Source organism: Sceloporus occidentalis, unplaced genomic scaffold, assembly GCF_023333645.1.
Source record: "Sceloporus occidentalis isolate IW3139 unplaced genomic scaffold, rSceOcc1.0.p SCAF_10, whole genome shotgun sequence".
In the NCBI taxonomy this organism is placed as follows: Eukaryota; Metazoa; Chordata; class Lepidosauria; order Squamata; family Phrynosomatidae; genus Sceloporus; species Sceloporus occidentalis.
In genome coordinates, this window is record NW_028316990.1 from 27,548,799 (window position 1) to 27,572,997 (window position 24,199).

A 24,199-nucleotide genomic window follows, 5' to 3' on the forward strand; every position below is an offset into this window, starting at 1 on the left:
GACAAATCGAGAAGGATGAGAACAGAGTAAAGGCCATTAGCCTTGGCCTGTAAAAGGTCATTTGAGATCTTAGTGAGAGCTGTCTCTGTGGAATGCCTTGGGCGGAAACCAGACTGAAAGGGATCGAGGATAGAGTTGGCTTCAAGAAACTCAAGACAGTGAAAATAAACAACCCGTTCCAAAACCTTAGAAAGAAAGGGAAGAAGTGAAATCGGACGATAGCTAGACAGAGAGGAGGGGTCAAGAGAAGGTTTTTTCAGAATTGGGGAAATGAGAGCATGTTTGAAGTCCGACGGGAAGGAGCCTGTAGAGAGAGAGAGATTGAAGATATGGAGAAGCGAGGGCAGAAAAGAGGGAGCTACAGAAATTAGAAGACGAGTAGGAATTGGGTCAAGAGGACAGGTTGCAGGTTTGGAAGAGTCCAGAAGTGTAGAGAGTTCATCCAAAGAGGCGGGAGGAAAGACAGAAAATTTGTTAGGCGAAGGTGATAGAAGATTAAGAGCAGAAGAAGAATCAGGAGGGACTATCTCAGAGCGAATAGTGGTAATCTTAGAGATGAAATAGTTAGCAAAGTCATTAGGAGTATCAAAGTCATTAGGAGTGCATCAATAGAAGTATAGTGTCTAGATCAAGGGAAGTAATAGTGCCACTCTATTCTGTTTTGGTCAGGCCTCACCTGGAATATTGTGTCCAGTTCTGGGCACCACAATTTAAAATGGACATTGAGAAACTGGAGCGGGTCCAAAGGAGGGCGACTAAAATGGTGAAGGGTCTGGAAACCATGCCCTATGAGGAACAACTTAGGGAGCTGGGGATGTTTAGCCTGGAGAAGAGAAGGTTAAGAGGTGATATGAGAGCCCTGTTTAAATACTTGAAGGGATGTCATATTGAGGAGGGAGCAAGCTTGTTTTCTGCTGCTCCAGAGAACAGGACTCAGAATATTGGATGCAAGCTCCAGGAAAAGGGATTCCACCTCAACATTAGGAGGAACTTCCTGACAGTAAGGGCTGTTCGACAGTGGAACAAATTCCTTCTTCGGAGTGTAGTGGAGTTTCCTTCCTTGGAGGTCTTTAAACAGAGGCTGGGTGGCCATCTGTTGGGGATGCTTTGAGTGAGAGTTCCTGCATGGCAGAATGGGGTGGACTGGATGGCCCTTGTGGTCTCTTCCAACTCTATATGATTTATAATTCCATTCGATGATTCTAAAGTATCTGAGATGAGTGAAAAATGAAGATATAATCACCAAAACACAAGAAAAATTGTGTAAAACACAGAAATTAAAGTCTGACAGGAAAATTAAACTCTGAAGTGTTTTTAAGATGCTGCTGCTGTGGTGGACAAAAAACTCTGGGCTTAGGTGAGAAGCAAGCTAATAGGGCGCTTGGAGAGTGGGCACAGCTACTGCCAAAACACTTATGTAGCAGCTCTCTAGAAGTTTCCAAAGATGCATTGTGCCGGCGCAGGATAACCCACTTGTGTGATTCCCACAGACCATGAAGAAGAAGCAAAGTTGTGATTTTTAGCCTTGAGATACCTAGGGGCTATTGTTACTAAAGATTTGAAACAATTTAAACATAGAAATTTCAAACCCTTTGAAATATGGGTAACAAATATGCTGAAAATCTGGCACAACTGTTCCCCTTTAAGCAAAAAATTCCCTTACAAAAAGATTTCTCCTTCCCAAATATCCTTTTCCTGTTCAATAAAAGAACAAATGGGCTGTCAGACAGCAGCTAAAATGAGAACATGCCATTGTTTGTCTCAAAAAGCCACTCCTTTCTGCAAGAGCTGTGTCGATTCAAATAAAGGGGCTGCAGACATTCCCAATCTATCCTTAATTACTCAAGCCTTCCATCTTAATCAGGTAGCACAGATTATCCACAGTGATGGCTCCGTCCCTTTGGGTAAATATGGAGCATGGTGATATTTGTATGTATTGCTTTACTACACCCTTGTTTCAATGGAAGCTAAAGTTGAAAGCTACTTCTCAACTATGGAATTCCTGTGAAACATTTCCAGCTTCTTTCCTGTTCCTCTGACAGCCCATCACCTATCCTTCCCACAACAGAAATGTAGAAATGGAAAAGACTTGGCTTATTCCACATACAAGATCTTCAAAGGGCTTAAAGATGCTGTCATCAGCAAAGCCTCTTGCAGGAGCATACATTCCCACTGCCATGGAAAGATAATGCCAACCTGGGATGTGTGTTTAACAGACACACGAACATTGAGTGTGTGGCAAAGTGGTGTGAAAGACCCTGGGGGCATACATGCTGTGGGCACTGGGAATGTGATATACACTCACCTATATATTCAGCTAGCCCTCTGAAAAATTTCCTGTGTGTACATAACATGTTATCTTTATAGGTACAAATTCCATGAAAAGGTAAGCTTGTAAAAGAAAAGAAAAAAGTTCTGTTTGTGTACACTGCTATTGCATATTTGCTTTTCCCCAAAGGTGAATGAAGCCAAGCAAAGAGAACAAACTATGTCTCAACACATCTAGCTCCAGAATCTGCAAAACATTTTCCCCAGACTACAACTCCCCATTTAGGAATTGCTCCAGAGTTGTAAGTCCCATTTTCAAAATATGGCACAAGCTTACACACCTGCTTTCTAATAGGGAAGCTGTAGAACCAGGAAGGAGAGCTGACTCTAAAAATGTCTTGAGGAATAAAACATAGGGGAAAAGGTCAGCACAGGCACGAAACAGATGGGCCAAATAAACCAGTTTCCGGCTGTGTTCAGGGTGTAGCGTTCAGATGACACATGCCACAAACATGGCTGGAATCTGTGCCAAAGCTGTGTATTTTACAAAGAACTGGGCCAAAAAGGAATGGTAAAACACCGCATCTTTTGCTGGCTGTGTTTAAAATCACCGTGCCAGGTGCATGCCACAGCCTGCTGTTTCACATCCATCTGTTTTAGCCCACAGACAACAAAAAGAAGGAAAAGTACTAATAATGGTACTGAAAAGGTCAAATTAGCACCGCACCAATTCTAGGGAAAGAATGGGATCTTGTGAGGTCACGTTTCGTTGACCAAGAAAAATGGTTTGCATTCAATAGATTTCCAGTGAAGGTGGATCATGTTTATTCAGACTGTGAAAGGGATTGTAAGAAATTACAATAACAGCTCTTTTTGTGCTGTTTATTCACACACGTTTGAAGCTCAACATGTCCAAGACGGAGCTTCTTGTCTTTCCTCCTAAGTCCACCCTTCAACACTCCTTTTCTGTCTCTGTGAACAACACTTCTATTCATCCAGTCCAGCAAGCCCGCAGTCTTGGTTTTATCTTTGACTCTTCTCTGTCGTGTATCCCTCAGATCCAGACCACAGCCAAGGCTTGTAGATTCCTTTTGTACAATATTGCTAAAATCCAACTATTTCTCTCTGCCTCTACTGCCAAGATCCTGGTCCATGCCTTAGTGATCTCACGACTTGATTACTGTAACATCCTTCTGGCAGGGCTTCCTCTTTCTCACCTCCGTCCTTTAATTTCTGTCCAGCATTCAGCTGCACGCATTATCACATCCACCCACCGCTCTGACCATATCTCTCCTTTGCTGGCATCCCTTCACTGGCTCCCCCTCCCTTTCCACATTCAGTATAAGCTTCTGCTGTCAACGTTTAAAGACCTCCATGGGCTGGCCCCTCCTTACTTATCAGACCTTCTTTCTCCTCACCTTCCCACAAGGGCCCTCTGTTCTGGTAGTCAAGGTCTGCTGTCCCAGCCCAGGATTTCCTCTGCCCCATCTTGGATTCGCCCCTTTTCACTTGCTGCCCCTCACTCCTGGAACCTTCTTCCCCCACGAGCAAGAGCCATCACTTCTTTAACCAGCTTCAAAAAGGAGTTGAAGACCATCCTGTTCAGAGAAGCCTTCCCAGGCATTGCATAACTGTCACTTGCTATTTGATGTTTCTTTGTTGTCTGTTTTATTGAATCATTTCCTGTATTGCTATGTATTTTATATGTATTATCCTACTAGAAAGGCCCCTTCCCCTCCACCACTCCCTTCTCCTTTTGTGTTGTGTATTTTTAGATTGTAAGCCTGAGGGCAGGGAACCGTCCAATTAAAAAGATTGTATGTACAGCGCTGTGTAAATTTACAGCGCTTTATAAATAAAGGTTAATAATAATAATAATAATAATAATAATAATAACCTCTTTATCTACGTTTTAGTAACATACAGTATTGCATTGTGAGGTATGGAAAGCAAGCATACGGAAGAAATCCATATGCGTTGTTCATAAAGGGTAAAAAGTCGCTCTGCAAAGAGGATGTGTTTGAGTAAATAAGAAATTAGAACAAAAGCAATGGATCTAATGGCATACCTCTGTTGGATTCTACTGCTTTTGTCAAAACTGAGAGCCCATACTTACTCTCAACTAAGAGCCTACTCTGGAGGGCTGGGAAGCCTGCAACATCTTACTCATAATCTTCAAGAAGTATTTTCATTCTATTGCTTCCCTTGCTTTTTCAATGGAAAATCCCCTTCAAATGAAACAAAAAAGAGATATCAGTTGAGCAGGCTTCTCTTCTGACATGGAGAAAGTCATTTACTCACCTTTTCATGAAGGATACACTTTCTTTTACACATCGCTAAATAAGGTGCTACTGTTAGTTATCTCTCACAGCTGTCCTGGCCATGCATAATGCAAAGGATAGGGCTGGCTATATGATTCCCATCTGCTGTACAATATCATAAGCTAAAAGCAATCTCGACTCCAAATTCTCTAAAATGCCCATACAAAAAAAGGTAGTTTTCCATTAGGCTGACAGGAATTTCAGGATTACCTCCTCCAAAGATAAACACCTACCGCAGAGGAGGAAGAGAGTGGCTTAAGCTTCCCCACCTGCACATGGCAATTGGAATCCAGATAACACCTGTAGAAATACTTGGAAGTAAAAGTACAGTAATAATATATAAAGGTAATCAAGTTTAGCTGTCTATATAGAAATGCTGGGTACGGTTATGCCAACCTTCACCTCTGAAATGTGACAGAAGCCAGACTGCTTCCTGCTTAGCCCAGTGCTCCCCAATCTGGCTCCTCCAGATGTGTGAGACTGCAACTCTCACCATCCTCAGCTAGGATTAGCTGTAGTTCACCACACTCAGAGAACACCAGTTTGAGAAAGGCAAATATAGTGCATGAATGCTAATACCATAATAAAAAAACAATCCTAACAAAAACAATCCTACTAAAAATGAAATGCACAGATATAGGATCATGGGGGACACCTGGATGAATGAAACTACGTGAGAAAGGGATCTGGGAGTCCAAGTAGACCACAAGTTGAACATGAGTCAACAGTGCAATGCAGCAGCTAAAAAGGCCAATGCAATTTTAGGCTGCATCAATAAAAGTATAGTGTTTAGATCAAGGGAAGTAATAGTGCCACTATATTCTGCTTTGGTCAGGCTCCACCTGGAATACTGGGTCCAGTTCTGGGCGCCACAATTTAAAATGGACATTGAGAAACTGGAGCGGGTCCAAAGGAGGGCAACTAAAATGGTGAAGGGTCTGGAAACCATGCCCTATGAGGAACACCTTAGGGAGCTGGGGATGTTTAGCCTGGAGAAGAGAAGGTTAAGAGGTGATATGAGAGCCCTGTTTAAATATTTGAAGGGATGTCATATTGAGGAGGGAGCAAGCTTGTTTTCTGCTGCTCCAGAGAACAGGACTCAGAATATTGGATGCAAGCTCCAGGAAAAGAGATTCCAGCTCAACATTAGGAGGAACTTCCTGAGAGTAAGGGCTGTTAAACAGTGGAACACACTCCTTCCTTGGAGTGTAGTGGAGTCTCCTTCCTTAGATGTCTTTAAACAGAGGCTGGATGGCCCTCTGTCGTCCCTCCACATTTGCAGCTTTGACTTTTGCAGCTTTCAGTTTTTATTAATATGTTCTCTCTAGGAATATGCAGGTCCTCCAGCGCAACTCTATAGTCAACTTCAACCAAAAGTCTCCCTGAAGGACCTAGAGATTCCTAGAGGACACCTTTGTAGCTCCTCCAGTGCAACTCTATGGCCAATGCCCAGCAAATGTTGACCATAGAGTCGCACTGAAGGACCTAGAGATTCCTAGAGAGGCGTTCCCTCAGTTAAAAACAGTGTTTTTGTTACTTGGGGTTTTCCCACATTCACGGGGGACGAATGTAAATATAAACCAAGAAAAAAAACGAGGCATGGAGGCCCAGGGGGGGACCAGAAACCGAATTAGTTATTGTTATTATTGTTGTCATTGTTATATTTGTATCCCGCTCTTTTCCCAGGGCTGGGGCTCCCTCAGGGCGGCCTCACAGCATTAAAAACAGTACAATTAAAAACGGGCGCGACGGCAGCGCTTTTACGACAGAGCGGGGGGCGGCGTCGCTTTACGGCGGAAGGAGAAGAAGAGGAGAAGGAGGAGGAGGAAAAGGAAGAGGAGGCAGCAAAACAAAGGGGCGGCGGAGGAGGGAGAGGCGGCGATGGCGGGGCGCTGAGGTGAGTTCCCTCTCGGCCGAGGCAGGAAGGCGCCCAGAGACCCTCTCCCCCGAGGGACTTCGGAAGAGGAAGCCTCGCCTGCTGCGGCCACACTGGAGAAATGACCCGCTTTGGCAGCGCTTTAAATGTCTTGGCTCAAAGGCTATGGAATTCTGGGAGTTGGAGTTTGTTGTGCTCCGCTCCGGGCCCCCACAACTACTCCACCTCCCAGAGTCCCATCGCCTTTGAGCCAAGACACTTAAAGCGCTGCCAAAGCGGGTTATTTCCCCAGTGTGGCCGTTTATTTGTATTCCGCTTCCTCCCCCCCCCCCCCCAGAATTGGGACTCAAAGCAGCTTTCATAGAATCCTAGAGTTATAAGAAACCCCAAGATTAAGGGCCCTGACCCAGTCCAAGCCCCTTCTTTTTCTTCTTCTGCCATGCAGGAACTCCCAGTCAAAGCATCCCCATTGACAGAGGGCCACCCAGCCTCTGCTTAAAGACCTCCAGAGAAGGAGGCTCCACAGGGCTGGCTCTAGGTAGAATCATAGAGTTGGAAGAGACCCCCAAAGGCCTTCTGGTCCAACCCTCCCTCCTTCTGCCATGCAGGAACTCTCACTCGAAGCATCCCCATCTGCAGCAAAGTATAACAGGATGTAAAATATATATAGAAAAGGCAATATAGAACCATAGAGTTGGAAGAGACCCCAAGAAGGGCCCTGAACCAGTCCAGCCCCCTTCTTCTGCCATGCAGGAACTCTCAACCAAAGCATCCCCATTGCCAGAGGGCCATCCAGCCTCTGCTTAAAGACCTCCAAAGAAGGAGACTCCAGCACACTCCAAAGAAGCGTGGGTGCCTCCCCAAACTATAAATCCCAAGATTGAGTCTTAGCAGTTAAAATGGGGGGGGGGGGTCAAATGTCTTTATTTCTGCAGGGTGGATGCACATTCCACCTTGCACCATTCCTCCCTGTTGTGCTCACTTGCCAATCAGGTTTTAGATTTCCATAGAATCCTACAGTTGGAATGGACTCCCAAGAAGGGCCCTGATCCAGTCCAGCCCCCTTCTTCTGCCATGCAGGAACTCTCACTCAAAGCATCGCTGACATATAGCCATCCAGCCTCTGCTTAAAGACCTCCAAGGTCTAAAAGCACATTGCAATTAAAACGTGGCAATGTCAAACAGCCCTTACTGTCAGGAAGTTCCTCCTAATGTTGAGGCGGAAGCTCTTCCTGTAGTTTGCATCCATTGTTTGGAGTCCTGTTCAACAACAGCAACAACAAGTTTATACAGTGCGCCCTTGCTTTACACAGGGATTTGTTCTGGACCCCTCCCCCACGTAAAGCAAACAGTGCGTATGCTCGAGCCCCATTGAAAATAATGGCGCTTGTGCATGCACACTTTATGTATGAATATAGATGTGGATATGTACAGGTTGAATTTCCCTTATCCTTATCTTGTCTTATCTTGTTGTACTTACAAAGCACAATGGGCCCTTGGAACCCACTGGGGGTTGGTTCCAGGTTCCTGCGGATACTAAAATCCATGGAGTCTGAAGTGCCATTAAATTCAATGGCACAGTAAAATTATGTCCCTTGTAGGAAGTGGCAAAATCAAAGTTTATTTTATATATATATAATCCATGGATGTGGAGGGCTGACTATGATTAAATTGAGGCTGTCATACTTTGTCCATGTCATGAGAAGGCATGGCTCATTGGAAAAAGCAGTAATGCTAGGAAAGATGGGGGGAAGTAGAAAGAGAATGCTAGATGGATTTCCAGAGCAATGGAGGACAGAGAGTCACTGTGAGTCGGGATCGACTCGAAAGCGGTTAACAACAACAACAAATCCCTTATCTGGAATTACAAAATCCAAGCTATTCCAAAATTGTCCATACAAGTGGCTGAGATGGTGACACTTCTGCTTTCTGATGGCTTTATTGTACACAAACTTTGTTTCATGCACAAAATTACTGTATTTTCTGGTGTATAAGACTACTTTTTAACCCAGGGAAATCTTCTCAAAAGTCGGGGGTCGTCTTATACGCTGGGTGTTGTCTTATAGGGCAGGTGCTGAAACTTCCGAGCCGGACTGGAGAATCTGCAGTCACTGCATTTGGTGGGGGGAGCTCAAAAACGGCCGCATCCCCACCATATGCGACGATCGTATGAAAGCAGCTGCCGCTCTGATCGTCTTGGAGACAGGGAGGGCTGGGCAGGCAGGGAGAGCTGACCAATCCAAGCAGGCTTTGTATACAACAAGGTTTCCTGCTAAGTACCTGCATGTCATAAGCATCTGAATTAAAATTACCATATTGAAATCAAATCTGATGTTTTTTAAAAATTTTATTTGGTGTGCGTTGGAAGAGGGGTAGTCTTATACAGTGAGTATATCCCAAACTCTTTATTTTAACTGGAAAAGTTGGGGGTCACCTTATATGCCCAGTCGTCTTATACGCCGGAAAATACAGGTATTATTATTACAGTACGCCCATGCCATACACAGCTTTCAGTTTACACTATGGTTACACACCATGCCACATGCACAAGCCCGGTTATTTCAATGGGGCTCAAGCATAAACAATATTTGCCTAACTTGTGTGTGTGTGTGTGTGTGTGTGTGTGTGTCCGTCCATTACAGATCCCCCCACATAAGGCAAGGCAGCACTGTAAAATTATGTATAAAACTACCTTTAGGTGATGTGTGTAAGGTGTTCAGGACATGTAAATTAATGTAATTTCTCTCCCAAGATGTCTCATTAGGTATATGCAGATATTCCAGAATCCGAAATCCAAAACACTTCTGGCTCCAAGCATTTCAGATAAGGAAGACTCAGCTTCTATATGTGAGGGGCACAGCAAAGAACAAAGGGAGAGGAACTCCCATCCCACCAGTGTGATGCAGTTCTCTAGTAACCGTCTTGGGGCATGCTCTCTCTCCTGCTCCTACATTAGGCTCCTCATTGCCACGTGATAGTTGTGGTCCGCTCTTCTTTATTCCTAGAACCATTTTGGAAGGAAGGCCTAATATAGTGATTACTTTAAAAAGCTCTCCCTGCCCCCAGTTACAGTTGCAAATGACTTCTCTGCCAATACTGTCATGGCAGTTTGCAGTCCTTAAACGGCTTAAGGAAATTAGTATGTATTCTTCTTCCCCTCCCATAGTTTTCCTATGGGGCAACCTAAGGTAGGGGTAAAAATGGGTGAATGGAAAGTTCTGCAAAGCAGAGGCAGAATGTTAAAAATAAGTGGCTGTATTGTGTTAGTGATATGCGGGGCTGTGATAAAGGATAAAGTCCAGTGTTTTGAATAATATGTTAGGCTGTTTATTTTATTTTATTTTAAGTCTCAGTGTCATCTGAATGCTGCAAAATTTAATCCAACCCCTTTGCTTTGTGCAAGAGTTACATTTCTAAAAATAAAGCTTAAATTTTGGGGTAGGTAGTCTGTAGCAAAACGTGAATGTAGAGCTGAATTGCAGAAACTTTTACCAAATGCTTTTTATTAAGGTATAAGGCTGTACTGCAAATGGCTGGAAGCCAATATATATATATATATATATAATTTTAGTGCTTGAGGACATTTTGTTTAACATAATGATTCCAGCTTTAAGGAAAAAAAAACACATTTCCCCAGTTGCATGCATATTTAATCAATACTGATGGCTTGCAGAAGTACAGGGACTTGGTTCCACATTCATACCAGCTTATCTCCTGTTTTATGAGCAGATGTGGTTATATATTGTCTGTATTATTGATTAGATGAAACCATTTAAAACTTAAGTAAATGTTCATAAGGTATAGTCTTCTTGCATACTTCACTTAGTTAAAAAGAAGGTAGACCTTCTCTAGAAGTTACTTTCAGCAAACAGAAATTGCAAAAGTACAGGGACTTGGTTCCACGTTCATACCCTTAATATTTGAAGTTAAAGATTATTATCCCTGTCTGATTAACAGTAATTTTAATCCTTATACCTAGACTTGTGCTTAAAACATACACATTTTTTTCAGGTAAAGAGAATGATAGAAAGGAAAGATATAAGAATGTTGACCTTTCTATGGTTGTATAATGGAAGAAAACATAACAGAAGATGTCTGTACTAGATCGCTTGGATGGCTTCAGCGACAAGATAATGATGCTAAACCATGGCTCTGGAAATTGTCTAGTTGTTTTTCAGCTACTGATCAGAGTCTTCCTCTCAACCCCCAAACGGTAGGATTTGGATACAGATTTGCTGAGTTGAATTCCAGAATGACCTATTAATGATTTTATGTGGACCAATTTGTGTCTTTTAACAGGGAAGGTATAATACCTGAAGATGTCTGTTGCTCTCCAGAGGAAGAAGCTTGCTTCTACCTCAGGAACTGACTATTACTGTTTCCTGCTACATGGAAATTTCCATGTTTGCTCTTTATTATTAGCCTAGCTGGGGTTCTGGCTTCTCATGTCTGATTTTTTTTTGACAGCTGTAATCAGTAGTTGCCCCTTTCTCTGTCTCTGTGGTTGTGCTCACAGTTAATTTAGTTTCATCTGTTCTTGCAAAGAATTTAAGGGTTGTAACCAAAGTCTAATTAGGGTTACTAAAGACTGCTTAGGGTTTTTAAAACTACATCTTATTGTGGTGCTTTTGTTCCATCATCTTTAAAAAGACTAAATAGCTACTAATTCTACTGCTTTCCTAATAATCCATAAAGCTGACAGTGGAAGGGACATAATAAATATGATCGAAAGCAGAAGCACAGTAAATGAGATGAGAAACATTGTTGTCTTCATATTGATAACCACATACTGATCACAACTAAACAAAAACACGTTCGACTCCTCAAATTTCCTTATATGCTGTGGAAGAGCAGATTACGCTACTCTTGCTTATCTTTACATGTCACCTGCTACTTTAAACCAGTTTCTGATGGTATCTTGTTTGGCAAATAAAATGTTATCTGGAGACAAATTCCAGAATGGTAGATAGATTACATATGTTGCAGCAAAAGCAATGAGTAACTGAGAAAGAAAGGATTTTATTGTAACATGAGCTTTTCTGTGAATATACTGTAACTGATTTGATAGTGGATATACTTCAACAAAGGTTTGAAATGAGACCCCGGTATAAAGCTGCTTGAAGATAGAATGCTATTGGATTTAAGGTGAATAAGGATTGGAAATAGCTGCCTTGCTATGGAAAATAATTGGTCTTGTTTTTAGTGTGCAGATTAACAGTTATTCTTGCTTTTCTGATTGGTAGTTAGAACTTTACTCTTTGGCTGGACCTCATTTTAATGTGTGTTTTGTATTGCAGTGTCTGAATGAGAAAGTAGAGTGGTGCCCACAAAAGCTTATGCCACAATAAATGTGACAGTGTGTTACAAGAAGCTTACCTTTTCTTACTTGGTATCGTGTAAAACTAATTGCACTGAATACACATCAATCCAGTTATGTTGAGTCTTCCCAATATTGGGCTTCTTGTTCTCAATGTGTTATAGAGTCTTGGAATTCATATGGAGTATGATGAAAAGTCAGATTAAATGACATCCTGAAGCAGCAGAATAGTAAAGAATATTACCCTGCGCAATTCTTTGCTTCCACAGCATCTGTTGTCTACCATCTGTGCACTAATCCTGGTGGCCTTTGTAAACTAGTCTCCATTCTGTTTCTCTTCTTGCTCCAATGGGTTGAAAAATGAAGTGGAGAAATTATGCGAAGTAAGTATATGAAAGGAAGTCAACTTGTAGGATTGCCTAATGTGGCTTCTTGGATACTTGATACTGAAATCCAGTTATTTGTACATATAAGAGGATATCACTTTGTATTCCTTCAGGTTTATCTTTCACCTGTCAAAGCTGTAGCCTGGTGTGCATTTACATTTATCTGACACTGACTTTTTTCTGTAATAATTCTTTGCCCTTCCAGAACGAGTACATGGAGAATAAAACAGCTACTGTGGAGTTGAAGGACACTCCATCCACTCATTCTGCTTCTTCAAAACAGTTTACAGCTGTCCCCCTTCCTGATTTGCACTCTCTTCAACAAACGCAAATACAACTTTCACCTGGTTCTAAAGTAAGCTGTTGTACTCATGGTTCTGACTCTTCCTCTCATGCTCCTCGGCTGCACCTTGGTGGTGGCGGCAGCAGCGGTGGTGGTAGTTCAGTTCACTCTGGCACAATGTTAGACTCAAAAGGCTCTGGGACAATCACTTGTCAAATAGGGACAGGGTTTGCTTATCAGTCTGCATCCTCACTCAAGACTGTTTCGGCTAGAAGCGGCGTGACAGGCATTGCCAGCGACTTGTCCAGAGTGTGCCTGGAAAACAGTGTCTCTAGCTGCTCACATTTCCCATGCTGTGGAAAACTCCACTTCCAGTCCTGTCACAGTAATGTGCACAAACTACATCAGTTTCCTACTCATCAGAGCTGTGCGACCTCAGGTTATTTTTCCTGTTCTGAATTCTCAAGTGGGGCTGCAGGGCTTTTGGAGGAACATGTCACACAATCGGAGCGAACGTCTTGTGTTTGTACCAACTCTCTGCACCTGAAAGTGGCACCTTCAGTTTGTTTAAAGGGCTCTCACTACTGCACTGAGTGTTTAAGTAAGGTCTGTAACACCCTCACTGCTATATTGATAATGTACCATGTATTGTGAAGCTTCCAATCTTTTATTAATTAGAAACAAGTACTTTGGGGAATTTATAGCTGTAATTTGTGAATCTAAGAGCTTAACTTGGTTATAGGTGGACATTTTTGCTGATGGCCAGCTTCTTGGAAATATAGGAATCCAGCTCTCTTTCTTTTTCAGAGAAATTTCATATCGGTCTGTCACTACCAGTCAGGGCTCTTATAAATGCACATTCATTCAATGTTAGTTACCTGAAACTAATGCTACAGCAGTAGAAAATCATCAGATTTTAAAGCTTGCAAATAACTTTTCAAGTGCTTGGATTAAACACTTTGAATTCTCATCCTATTGCATGGATGGAAACAAATATAAATTCTTCAGCATTTTTGGCACTTGGGCAAGCAGACACTTAAAAAACAGTTCTTTTCATAAGTTAATCCTGCTACTGTACAAGAGAGTTTGCCTTTAGCTACTAGCAACCTACAGTAGTGTTAAAATTTGTAGTAAAATGAGAATCTGTTTTTAAAACAGATTCATAACAACATTGGGATTGTCCTTTTTGGTTTATGTAGTAACTATGTCTTGCAGTTCGGTTTTTCTCTCTCCAGTCAGAGGTCTGACTCCCAACAAAGCATTGCTATATTGTGCATACCCCTGTAGTGTACTCTTCTCACTTTGTACTCAAGAAGTAGGATGGTGGATGAAAACAGGGCCTTCCTCCAGACTACTACAGAAAAAGAGAGACTACACAAAAAGAATGACTTTTATTTTATCACAGTCATTTTATCATCCCTGGAGGTCTTTAAACAGAGGCTTGATGGCCATATGTCAGGGATGCTTTGATTGAGATTTCCTGCATGGCAGAATGGGATTGGACTGGATGGCCCTTGTGGTCTCTTCCAATTATATGATTTCCCCCAAAACTGGGAGTTACCCTTCCCTTTTCAAATTTGTAGTTTGTTTAATTCCCCCCCCCCTAAAAAGTAGCTAACTCAAACATAGGAAATGTAAGAAGTCAATCCAAGTAGCCCATTCAAAACCACAGCAGCTCTCATAGTCCAAAAAAAAGTAATTCCTTCAGCAGCAGCTACATTTTGTTTTTTGCATTAGAATGGCTGATATAGTGCTCTGAGTGATAACCAAATATTTTTCCCAACAGCCATCCAGAGAGAGTTTGGTTGAGCCTGTTAAAATATGGCCAAATATTCCTCCTCCAAATGCGCAAGCTACTGCACCTGTCTCCCTCCCAATATGTAATGGCTGTGGAACCAAAGGAGCAAGAAAAGAGAAGAGTTTACTCTTGGCAAGCAGCTTTGGCCAGTTGCCACAGAAATACGGTAAAGCATATTGGCCTAGTGGATAAAATTACAGCAGTTGTTACATTCTTTGAAAAATTTTCAGTGCTGCATTCATTGGAATATGTGATAATGTCTTTTCTTAGAAGACAGATAGTATTGTGGAGTGGGTGGTGCTGCTGGACTTTCACCAGGGGGATCTGGCTTCAAATGCTTGTTCAGGAACAATGTTTGTGATTAGATGCGTTCATGGATGCTAAAGGCAGTCAGTGGTTACTAGAAAGCAGATGGCTTTCTGCTGCCTTTCTACCTGCCGATGAGCAGCAACAGAAGACAGTTGCCCATTGGAGCTTTATTTGGCCACGTTGGCTGTGAGAGTCTGGGAGTTGCAGTCCAAAAAGTATCTCTGGCGTCTGTGTCCTATTTGTAGACATCCAGGGGCCATATGACCTTTGAAATACCGAACGACACAAGTCTTTTATTCAATGGGGAATTTCTTAAGTTCTAAAGACAGTAGCAAAATATCACTTTGGTGAAAAGCTATTTTGATCTTCATGTTAACATATACTCACTGGCAAACCTGTATTTACCATTGTACAGTGTGTGAGACAGACTTCAGACAAAAGCTGAATTGACCATTTCGAGAGCCAGCATGGTATAGTGGTTTGAATATTGGACGAGGACTCTGAGAGAACAGAGTTTGAATCTCTGATAGTTCATGAAAATCCACTGGGTGACGTTTGGATACTCTCTCAGCCTCAGAGGAAAGCAATGGCAGACACCCCCCACCCCCCGAACAAAAACTACCAAGAAATCCCTCTGATAGGTTCACCTTAAGGTCTGCATAAGTTGGAAGCAATGTAAAGGCTCACAATAAGAGTGTGCAGGAGAGACCGGAGATAAAGTTTAACTGGCATTTACTTTTTCCAAATATAGGATCTCCAGATGTTGCTATAACAGGTCAGCTGCTAGAAAACCTACCTCCCATTGGAGTCTTTTGGGATATTGAGAATTGTTCTGTTCCTTCTGGCCGTTCAGCTGTTGCTGTTGTACAGCGAATTCGTGAAAAGTTTTTTAAAGGGCACAGAGAGGCAGAGTTCATTTGTGTTTGTGACATCAGTAAAGAAAACAAAGAAGTTATTGAAGAATTGAACAACTGCCAGGTAAGATCTTCAGGTTAGATGCTGCATTAGCATGTCTCTCTGGCCAGAAAGGAATTCAAAGTTCCTAGCATTGGAGGGAGCCCCGTAAACCATGTTGTTCAACCCGGTGTGCAAGAAATTCTGAACTTGTGAGTTGCCAAGAAATGGCTGTGCAACTGCTCCTTAAAAGACCTCTGATGGACTAGTTCCATAACAAGCTGCTTATGTTATGTTCAACTACGGTAGGTTGACCCTCTTACAGGTTAAACACATTACATTTAGTTTTACTGTTTCAGACAACATGAATAAATTTTTGACCTCTTTTGTATGACAGATCTCCAATGTTTTAAGAATATGTTTCCTGTCACTGCTTCATGTTAAAACATACAAAAATCCTTCAGTTTTTTCCATGCGTTTGAGTATCTTTGTTGGATGTCTCTGAATGTGTTCCAACCTCTCACATCTCTTTTAAAGCGCTGTGTGTAGTATTGGACACGGTAGCGCAAGCTAGTATGATATAAAACATTATTATGACTTTGAATTTATGTCTCTAAAGCAGCATTACTTGCAGTTGCATTACATGGTTGTCTGTTGTGCTACATTTACAGGAAAATGGTCAAACTTCTCTAGTCCTTCTAATTACCTCATACCTGATACGTTCTTTTTATTCCTTTAGGTAACAGTTGCACACATCAATGCCACAGCAAAGAATGCAGCTGATGACAAACTCAGACAGAGTCTTAGGAGATTTGCTGATACACATGCCGCTCCAGCCACTGTGGTCCTCGTATCAAGTACATGTAAACAATATTGATTGATTGTTTGATTGATTGATTGATTGATGTTGAGGTCTAGGATTGTAAGTAGTAATCAGTGCCTAGCCCTCTCCCAGCAGCCTAGTGCTTTGCAACAGTTAGCTGTGGCAGGATCCCATGGGTTCCAGCAGCTGAGTGTCACAAAGTACCACAGTGCCAGGAGATGCTGGACACTTCTTCACTCATCACCCACCTCTTGGTGCATTAAAAATTCCTGTGTTCATGGTCTGTCTGACTTCTAAAGTAGGTTTTTGGTCAGTTGTTGCAATGGTGTGCCGGCCCCAAACATAAATTCCAAAATTTATGAAGTTTTAAGTCAAGCTTACAAAGCATAAATACTGAACACAATGCCAGTTAAGGTTGTTCATTTCTTTTAATGAGAGTGTTTCTGCCAAAATGTTCTAAATTCAGAAAAGGTAGATTGGCTAACAGACAACTATAAGTTTGGCTGCCTTGTTTATAGTTTACTGATGACAGACACTGTTCCAGGTTTTTTGTTTGTTTGTTTGTTTTTGTTTTGTTTTGGGGTTTTTTGGCCTGGTAATCTCACAGTGCATCCTATGCCTGGTCATATAGGCGGGTTACAGATCGCCCGTTTGGGGCGGGCTGCACCTGCCCCTTTCCCCGGTGTATCGGGGTCTCAGCTGCCAGACCGGCAGCGGCTGAGGCCCCGATCCGCTGCTTTCCGGGCTGCGGGGAAGCGGCAAAAGGCCGCTTCCCTGCAGCCTGGAAAGGGGTGTCCTTGGGGCTTCAAGCCCCAAGGACACCCTGCGGCGGCGGGGAGGAGGAGAACGGGGTGGTTTGTCCCCTTTCTCCTTTGGTCTGCTGGGTGCAGCCGTGTGAAGGCTGCGCCCAGCGGAAAAACCAGGAAGGAGCTCCGAAACAAAGCTCCTTCCTGCTCCGTGCTAAGGGCGCACTAAGTGCCCTGGCACGGAGCGAGGACGTCACGTCCGCGCCACCCCTTATAGAGGCGGCGCGGTCGTGATGTATCGATGGCGGTGGCCGTGTGGAACGGCCGCCACCATTTTGTGCGCGACGAGCGCACACTAGGGTTAGGGGGGTGCGGAAGCACCGCCCCTTCCTAACCCTAGTACGCGCTCGTCGCGTACTTTAAGGCCCGTCTGTAACGGGCCATAGATTTCTCTAAAACTATTTTTGTGCCCTAGGGCATTCTCCTGTAAAGATATCTGGAATAAAGTGTCATTAAGAGTCTGTTTTTAGTCTTACCTGTGGAAAAGCTAATGTATGCCCTCAGCTAACGGACAGAGATGAACATTTGGATACACAGGAGCTCAGGTTCACTTTCTGTTGAGCTTGTTGAAATTACCTGTTTAACATTCGCTACCATCTAGGCTAATAACCTCTTTGCTTGCTTTTCTTTCTGAGACATCCCTGTTCAGTCTGTCTCATGTGTCTCTTTACATCCCTACATGTAAAGCACCTAGCTATCTTCGGAGCATGCAGAAAAGATGTTTCCTACTACAGTCTTTAATATGTCCAGGATTTGAGGACAGGTTCTAAATAAGAAGGCATAATCAAAAAATGGATTTTCTTAAATTAAATTTTTGTTAAAATTACAAAAAAATGCCAACATAAACATATAGACATAAAACTATAACAGCTGTATCTGTGCCTGAAACTTCTCTCTCTCCCTCCCCCCTTCTTTAACTTGCAAAAGGAACTATAAAATCCCAACCTAATTTCATTTATTCTGGTTATTGACCAAGCCAACCTCAGATTAATCTCACACTACTTCTTTCTGATTTCTTCCTATTAATCATCCTAAATAAAGTATTCTAGATTATATTCCTTTTCTACACTGTTCAGTGCTATTGTAGTCTAGTCTATACTATGCTATACTATTCTATATAATTTCCCAGTCTATATATATCTATGTCTATACAGTTGGCCCTTCCCTTACGCGGGGGATCCGTTCCAGATCTTGCCGCATAAGGGAAATTCCATGTATGCCCCAGTCCCATTTAAAGCAATGGGGTGTGTGCCTTCAGTGGCGAGCACATGCCATAGGCGCGCACACCATTACTATTTCAGACGCACAGTGCCGCTTCTTCAGCATATGCTGAAAGCCGCATATATTGCGCCAGTGTATGATGCCGGCGCACTGTATACACATGCATATAGACCTAGCACACATGTATATATCTATTTATAAATATATTTATATTGTGTTCTTCCTTCTGCTTTTTCCTTCCTTCCTTCCTTCCTTCCTTTCCTCTCCTCTTCTTCATTTTTTCTTCTTCTTCTCTACACCTCTTCTCTATTACCCATCTTTCCTTTTTCAGCTGTTGTTAGTTGATTAGTGTTCAGACATGGCCTGGAGGACCAGCAGTTCTTAGAATCAATTCTTAGAATCAAACCAATCAAATATTGAAATCTTAGAGTCAAATAAATATTCTCTTTTTAGTGTCTGGAGAGAGGAAAAGCCAAAAGAGAGCAAAAACAGTCTTTTAAGCAAAATTAGCAATCTTCATTGCTGTAATAACTGGCTCTTCACTATATTTTAATTATTATTATTAGATTAATGTTATTTTATTTCGTTACATTATGTTCAGTTCGAGTTGGGAGAAAAAAAGATGATGATAATACAAAGGGAGAGTAAAGAAATGCAAGATAGTTAAAAAAATTTTTTAAAATAGCAGCAATAATTAATATCTTACAGCTGCTTTTCCCCTTCCTCCTCCTCCTCTTTCTTCTTTCTTTCTTCTTTCAAAACATTGGAAATCCTTTAAGTGTTTTAATTCTACTAATTTTCTCTCTCTTTTCTTTCTTTTTTCTTTCTTCATCTCCCCCCCTTTCCCCCTCAGCCCTGTTTAATTAGTATATAACTAAGTAACTCATGAATGTTAGTTTTCCAGTCTGTTTTCCAGTGGCTCAAAGACTCTTCTTTTTTCTTCCAGTGAATCCCACCGAGCTTTCTCCTTGAAACTCCAAACACCAAGCTTCTTTCCTTTCTCCTTCCTTTTCCTCCCTATCCATTCTGTCTCTGCCACCTCGATTCCATTGCTTTTCCACTTCTTCACCTTAAGCCACTCTTATTTCTTTTTGCTTTTATTTATCACTGTTGTTCTTTTAAAATTCTTGTTGTTTTAGAGTTCTTATTATTCTGATTGAGTCTCCTCTTACCTCTTTATTCTGGTTAGCTTAGCTTTTATTGTCCACACTCTTTTCTACTCTGCTCTGCTCTGTTTCACTCTTCCCTTTCAATTGACTTGAGTGAACACAGCTGATTCCGGAGTTTAGACTTGTTTCACCCCCATAGCCGCCCCCTTTTCCAGAGCCTTGCCATGCTACTTTGCCTTATAACTTCTCATTTCCAGTGAAAGTGTAGTTTTTAATTGAAAAAATAAGAGTGAAGAACTTTGCATCCTTCTTTAGTTGCTCTCAAACTGTAGCAAAAAAACCCCACAACATTTTTTAAAGTGCTGGCATACAACCTGCCGTCTCGTAGGGCAGCTGCTTTAGTGAGTCGTGATGGTTCTACAACCTCTACAGCCTTCTGCACACAAGGTTTGGGCTCCTTCACCCAACAAAAGGAATTCTGGACCAGGTCCCCGACAAACCCTTATTCTTCCTTCTTGTACTGGAGAGCTATTATTTCTGCCTTACTTGACCCACTAAAGCAGCTTCAGATCCCAAGCTCCTGCGGCCTGATGTCTCCTATCTCGCCATAACACCGGAAGATGGTAATGAAAAGATAGTATTGAACATTGGAAATAGCCATCTTATGCTGTAGATGGTAATCCATTAAAGTAGTGGTCCCCAAACTTTTTCAGACTACTGCTCCTTTTTGTCTTGGGTGATGACCCTATCGCGCACCCCCCACAATGCATATTTTCTGATTTTAGGTGTACTGTTCTACTGCAAATTCAAAATAACCAGTCTCTGTCACTTTGCACCTGGTCATCCTGGGAGCAGCAGCTGAGCAGCTGGCTGACCATCAACCAAGTAACCTTTTACCCACGTCACCCTTCCAGCAAAGACCAGTGCGGGCAAGAGGCTTCCTGGTCACTGCTCTTCGAGCTGCTCGGTTGTTGCTCCGAAGGCAGCCAGATGCAATGGGAGAAGCTCCTCCCTGGGAAGGAAGGATTCTCAATCTTTCTTCATTGGGTGGAGAGGGGTGCAGCCAGTGTGTATGTAGGGAGTTTACAGAGGCCACATGCCCTCGATTGTAGACTGGCCTGCAGAAGGAAAGGGGGATTTTAACCACAGGAGCGTCTCCAAGGTGTTTTGTGTGTGTGTGTGTGTGTGCATATGCATGGCGTTGTTTCTGAAAGGAACCTTCTTGCAGGGAATTTAACAGACAATTCAATGTCTAGTGGTAGGTGAAGGAAAAGGATTCTCAGCTTTGTTGCTGTTCTGAATTATAAATCGAAGTTCTTAAATATTTGCTCTTCATACCTGCAAAGAAAACAATGTGAAACTGTCAAAAACATTGTTAAACTAATACTTTGTGTTCCTGGACTTGTGTTTTCAGCTGATGTGAACTTTGCCCTTGAAATCAGTGATTTAAGGCACCGCCATGGTTTCCACATAATCCTGGTGCATAAAAATCAGGCTTCTGAAGCACTTTTACATCATGCTCATGAACTTGTCAGATTTGAAGAATTCATTTCTGATTTGCCTCCAAGATTACCAGTGAAGAAACCAGTAAGTGATTTCTTGCATGCTTTTTAAGTTGTCACATGGGAGGATTGGTGGTTTCCTTTCAGCCAGGTTAATATGATTCGAAGCATGCTAACCTTCTGCAGATAACCTTCTGCAGATTGTAACTGGGCTTGATGAAAAAGTCTTTAACCACTCATCTATACTGGGTTTTTTCAACATGTATTTAAATTTTTTTAAAATCTGAAAACAACATAACATTACAAATAAAATATTTAATATCAAACTACTAAATAAGTATTTTAAATGTCATATTCTGATTTTCCTTCTGTGCCTAAAAATAAATTATTAAGTGCATCAATAAATATAATTTAACATGATTTTTTTCAGAACTTCAAAAGCTCTGATGCAGGGCAATATAGAAATTTTTTTTGTTCCAATAAACTTGATAAAGGGGTACCACATATCTATTAATTTTCCATAGCAGTACTTTTGATCTCAGTTGATATATCAATTTATCCTACATTGTCAGTGCCCAAAGAAATCCTGTTTAACCAGTTTTCAAGGTTCTTCTGCGTCTTTCCATTGTTTGGAGATTTCCAGTCTAGCTGATACATTTATCAGTTTCTTATGAAGGATTTGGGCATTTGAACCTGTTGATATAGAAAGCATCAGCAGTGCTGCACATTCCTGTACTGCCATCTAGTAAACTTAGCTCAAAATTTTTTCTCAACTCTTATTTATGTTGTAAATTTTCAGCCTTCAAAAGTAAATAATCATTAAATCTCCATCTAAATTGCATTTGCTCCATTTTCAGGGACATTGTGGTGGATTATGGTTTTGGTAAAATGTCAGTCCTCTTTACTAGGTTAGCCATATTCTTAGAAATTAGAATACTAATGACTGTGTTAGTCATATTCTTAGAAATTAGAATAGATGTTTTTCTATTCTAGAAAAAGATTTCTGACAATTTGAAAAAAAGTACTATAGTCCCAAGAACTTTAAAGAACAGTTCATTCTGTTTCAGCAAACATTTTCTTTAAACGTAGTAATATGTACATGTGAAAGGCAGAAACCAGGTTGGATAAGCCTTGCATATGTAAGCAAAAACAAATGGAATGCTTTTGGACCATTTCAGAGGTTCTTTCAAAATGCATCCAGGGATCTGGTGGTGGTGTTTTTTTCACTGTCCTCCATTTTTCTTATGATTCCCATTTTGATGGATGGCCAAAACATGCTGGGGATAGTTGATGAGGCAGGCTTATCTGCTTTCCTCTTTTCCCTCTGTTATCCCTTAATAAAGGATTTTGGAGTCAGTTGCTGTATTCTTGCCTGTTGTAGGCAGGTACACACAGCTTTAGCAGGATTGGCTAGAGAATTGGCCAGCGGAAGCTTTATTGCATTGTTCACTGCAGACACTGTGCTACAACTTGGCACTGAAAATCTGTGTTTCTCTAGTTCTCCTTCACCATCCCCCCCAGTGCTGATGTTGTTTTTTGAAAGTCTAGCGAGACGCAGGACAAGGAAGAAAACCAGGGGGGCTGGATGCATCTGGGGAAAAAAAGCTTGGTAAAAGGAGGCTTTCTGAATGGGTATAACAGTATAGCACGAATAAAAAAATCATAGGTTTTCTCAGTGTTTTGGACTTCAATTGTTGTAGTGATGTATGGAAGTAGACTGGAAGAGAAAGGAAGGAGATACATGTAGTACTGAATCCAAAGCAACTGTCATTGTAGTCAATGTGCATAGACACATCAGGTGGGCTCTTCATTTTGAAACAATTTATAGTGGTGGAAGTGGTGCTGAGACAGCAGTGGTGATGACTTTTCCAGGATGCTGGTGTTTGTTAAAATTTCAAGTAAAGAATCCTTATAGATACGTTTCTAGATTGTCTTATACATAACTAGTCTCTAAAGCTATGGGTTTTCTTTTTTTAATGCATAATACAATACCCTTATTAAAATTTAGGTATGGTTCTGTAGCCCCTCTGGAAGCCTACTAAAATCCATTATTTTCTAAATCAGGCATGCCACACACTTTTATATGTTTACAACCTGCCAACTAACCGAGACAGCAAAAGTGTTTGCTACAGACTTCGGCGTTTGTCAGACAACTGTGGGGGGAAAGTCCTTACCATTTCTGGCAGCCGTGCAATCCTCCGCTTCTTAAATCAAGATAGTGCTGAGCGTGCTCAGAAGCGAATGGAGAATGAAGATGTCTTTGGCAACAGAATTCTTGTGTCTTTTACACCTCAAAACAAAGAACTTGTTGAAACCAAGAATTTGAGTTCTACAGGAGCAGAAAAAGTGAAGTCTCCAAAAAAAGTGAACAAGAACACAAAGCTATGCCTCATGAACAGAGAGTCAAATGATCAATCTTCTGCCACTAAAGCTGTTGTGGGGAAAAACTCTCAAGCACATGGCACAGCTCCAAAGAACACAAATGTTAAAAGCTTACAGGTAATGACTTCACAGTTTATGCTACAGTGGGGAACTTGCGGTCCTCCAGACTTTGGTGGTTTCCACTTCCATCACACCTGGCCATTGGCTACCTAGGCTAGGATTGACACAGGTCTGGCAACAACTGGAGGGCTGTGGCTTCCCACTCCTGATTAACACCCTAATTTGAAAGATGTATTAAAACATTAATCACTTTCTTGACCTTCTCCAGAAGAAAATGAGGAAGATGAGACAAATATATTTTTTAAAATGTTTTTAATCTGATAGTCTGACCTTTCCTGTCACACACTCTCTAATTATGATAGAGTTGGAAGAGACCACAAGGGCCATCCAGTCCAACCCTCTGCCATGCAAGAAATCTAACTCAAAGCATCCCTGACAGATGGCCATCCAGCCTCTGTTTAAAAACACCTATGAGATTTTGTAAATTTCATTCTGCTTCTTCAGATTCCATGGTGAAGTGAGTGTATTCAGGGCATTAATATTGTCTCCATCACTGCTTTTGAAGACATGGATTAAAATCCATGAAAGCTCATACTGAAACAAATCAGTATCAAATACGTTGTTAAATTCCTTTCTCCCTGCCCTTTCCTTTTTCCCCCCATAGAAAGCTTTAAAAATAATTGGTCAAATCCAGAGCAGCTGTAATAGAAGAGCATGCCTTTTTGTGCTGAGGACAGGCACACCATCAGTTTCCCATGTCACCTATGACCCATCAGTCCCCCTATACCACCATCTACTTTTCAGAGGGAGAGGGTTTGTGCCAGGAAGTAGATGTGCAAGAAGA

The 24,199-nt window shown here is 41.8% G+C and overlaps 1 protein-coding gene across 4 annotated transcripts in view; it reads left to right on the plus strand.

Annotated features, from left to right (window-relative positions):
- Positions 1–6,265: 6,265 nt before the first annotated feature.
- Positions 6,266–24,199, plus strand: part of MARF1 (meiosis regulator and mRNA stability factor 1) — a 69,644-nt gene continuing 51,710 nt past the window's right edge. For 2 of the 4 annotated variants that reach the window (XM_089540188.1, XM_089540191.1), the window contains exons 1-8: positions 6,266–6,486; positions 10,477–10,678; positions 12,374–13,057; positions 14,238–14,415; positions 15,310–15,536; positions 16,192–16,315; positions 20,826–20,998; positions 22,978–23,412. In XM_089540188.1, coding sequence (XP_089396314.1) covers positions 10,535–10,678; positions 12,374–13,057; positions 14,238–14,415; positions 15,310–15,536; positions 16,192–16,315; positions 20,826–20,998; positions 22,978–23,412 — 1,965 coding nt within the window. In that variant the 5' untranslated portion in view covers positions 6,266–6,486; positions 10,477–10,534. Of the gene's footprint in view, positions 6,487–10,476; positions 10,679–12,051; positions 12,166–12,373; positions 13,058–14,237; positions 14,416–15,309; positions 15,537–16,191; positions 16,316–20,825; positions 20,999–22,977; positions 23,413–24,199 lie in introns of those variants that run through there. The other 2 variants (XM_089540189.1, XM_089540190.1) reach the window with 2 other exon arrangements.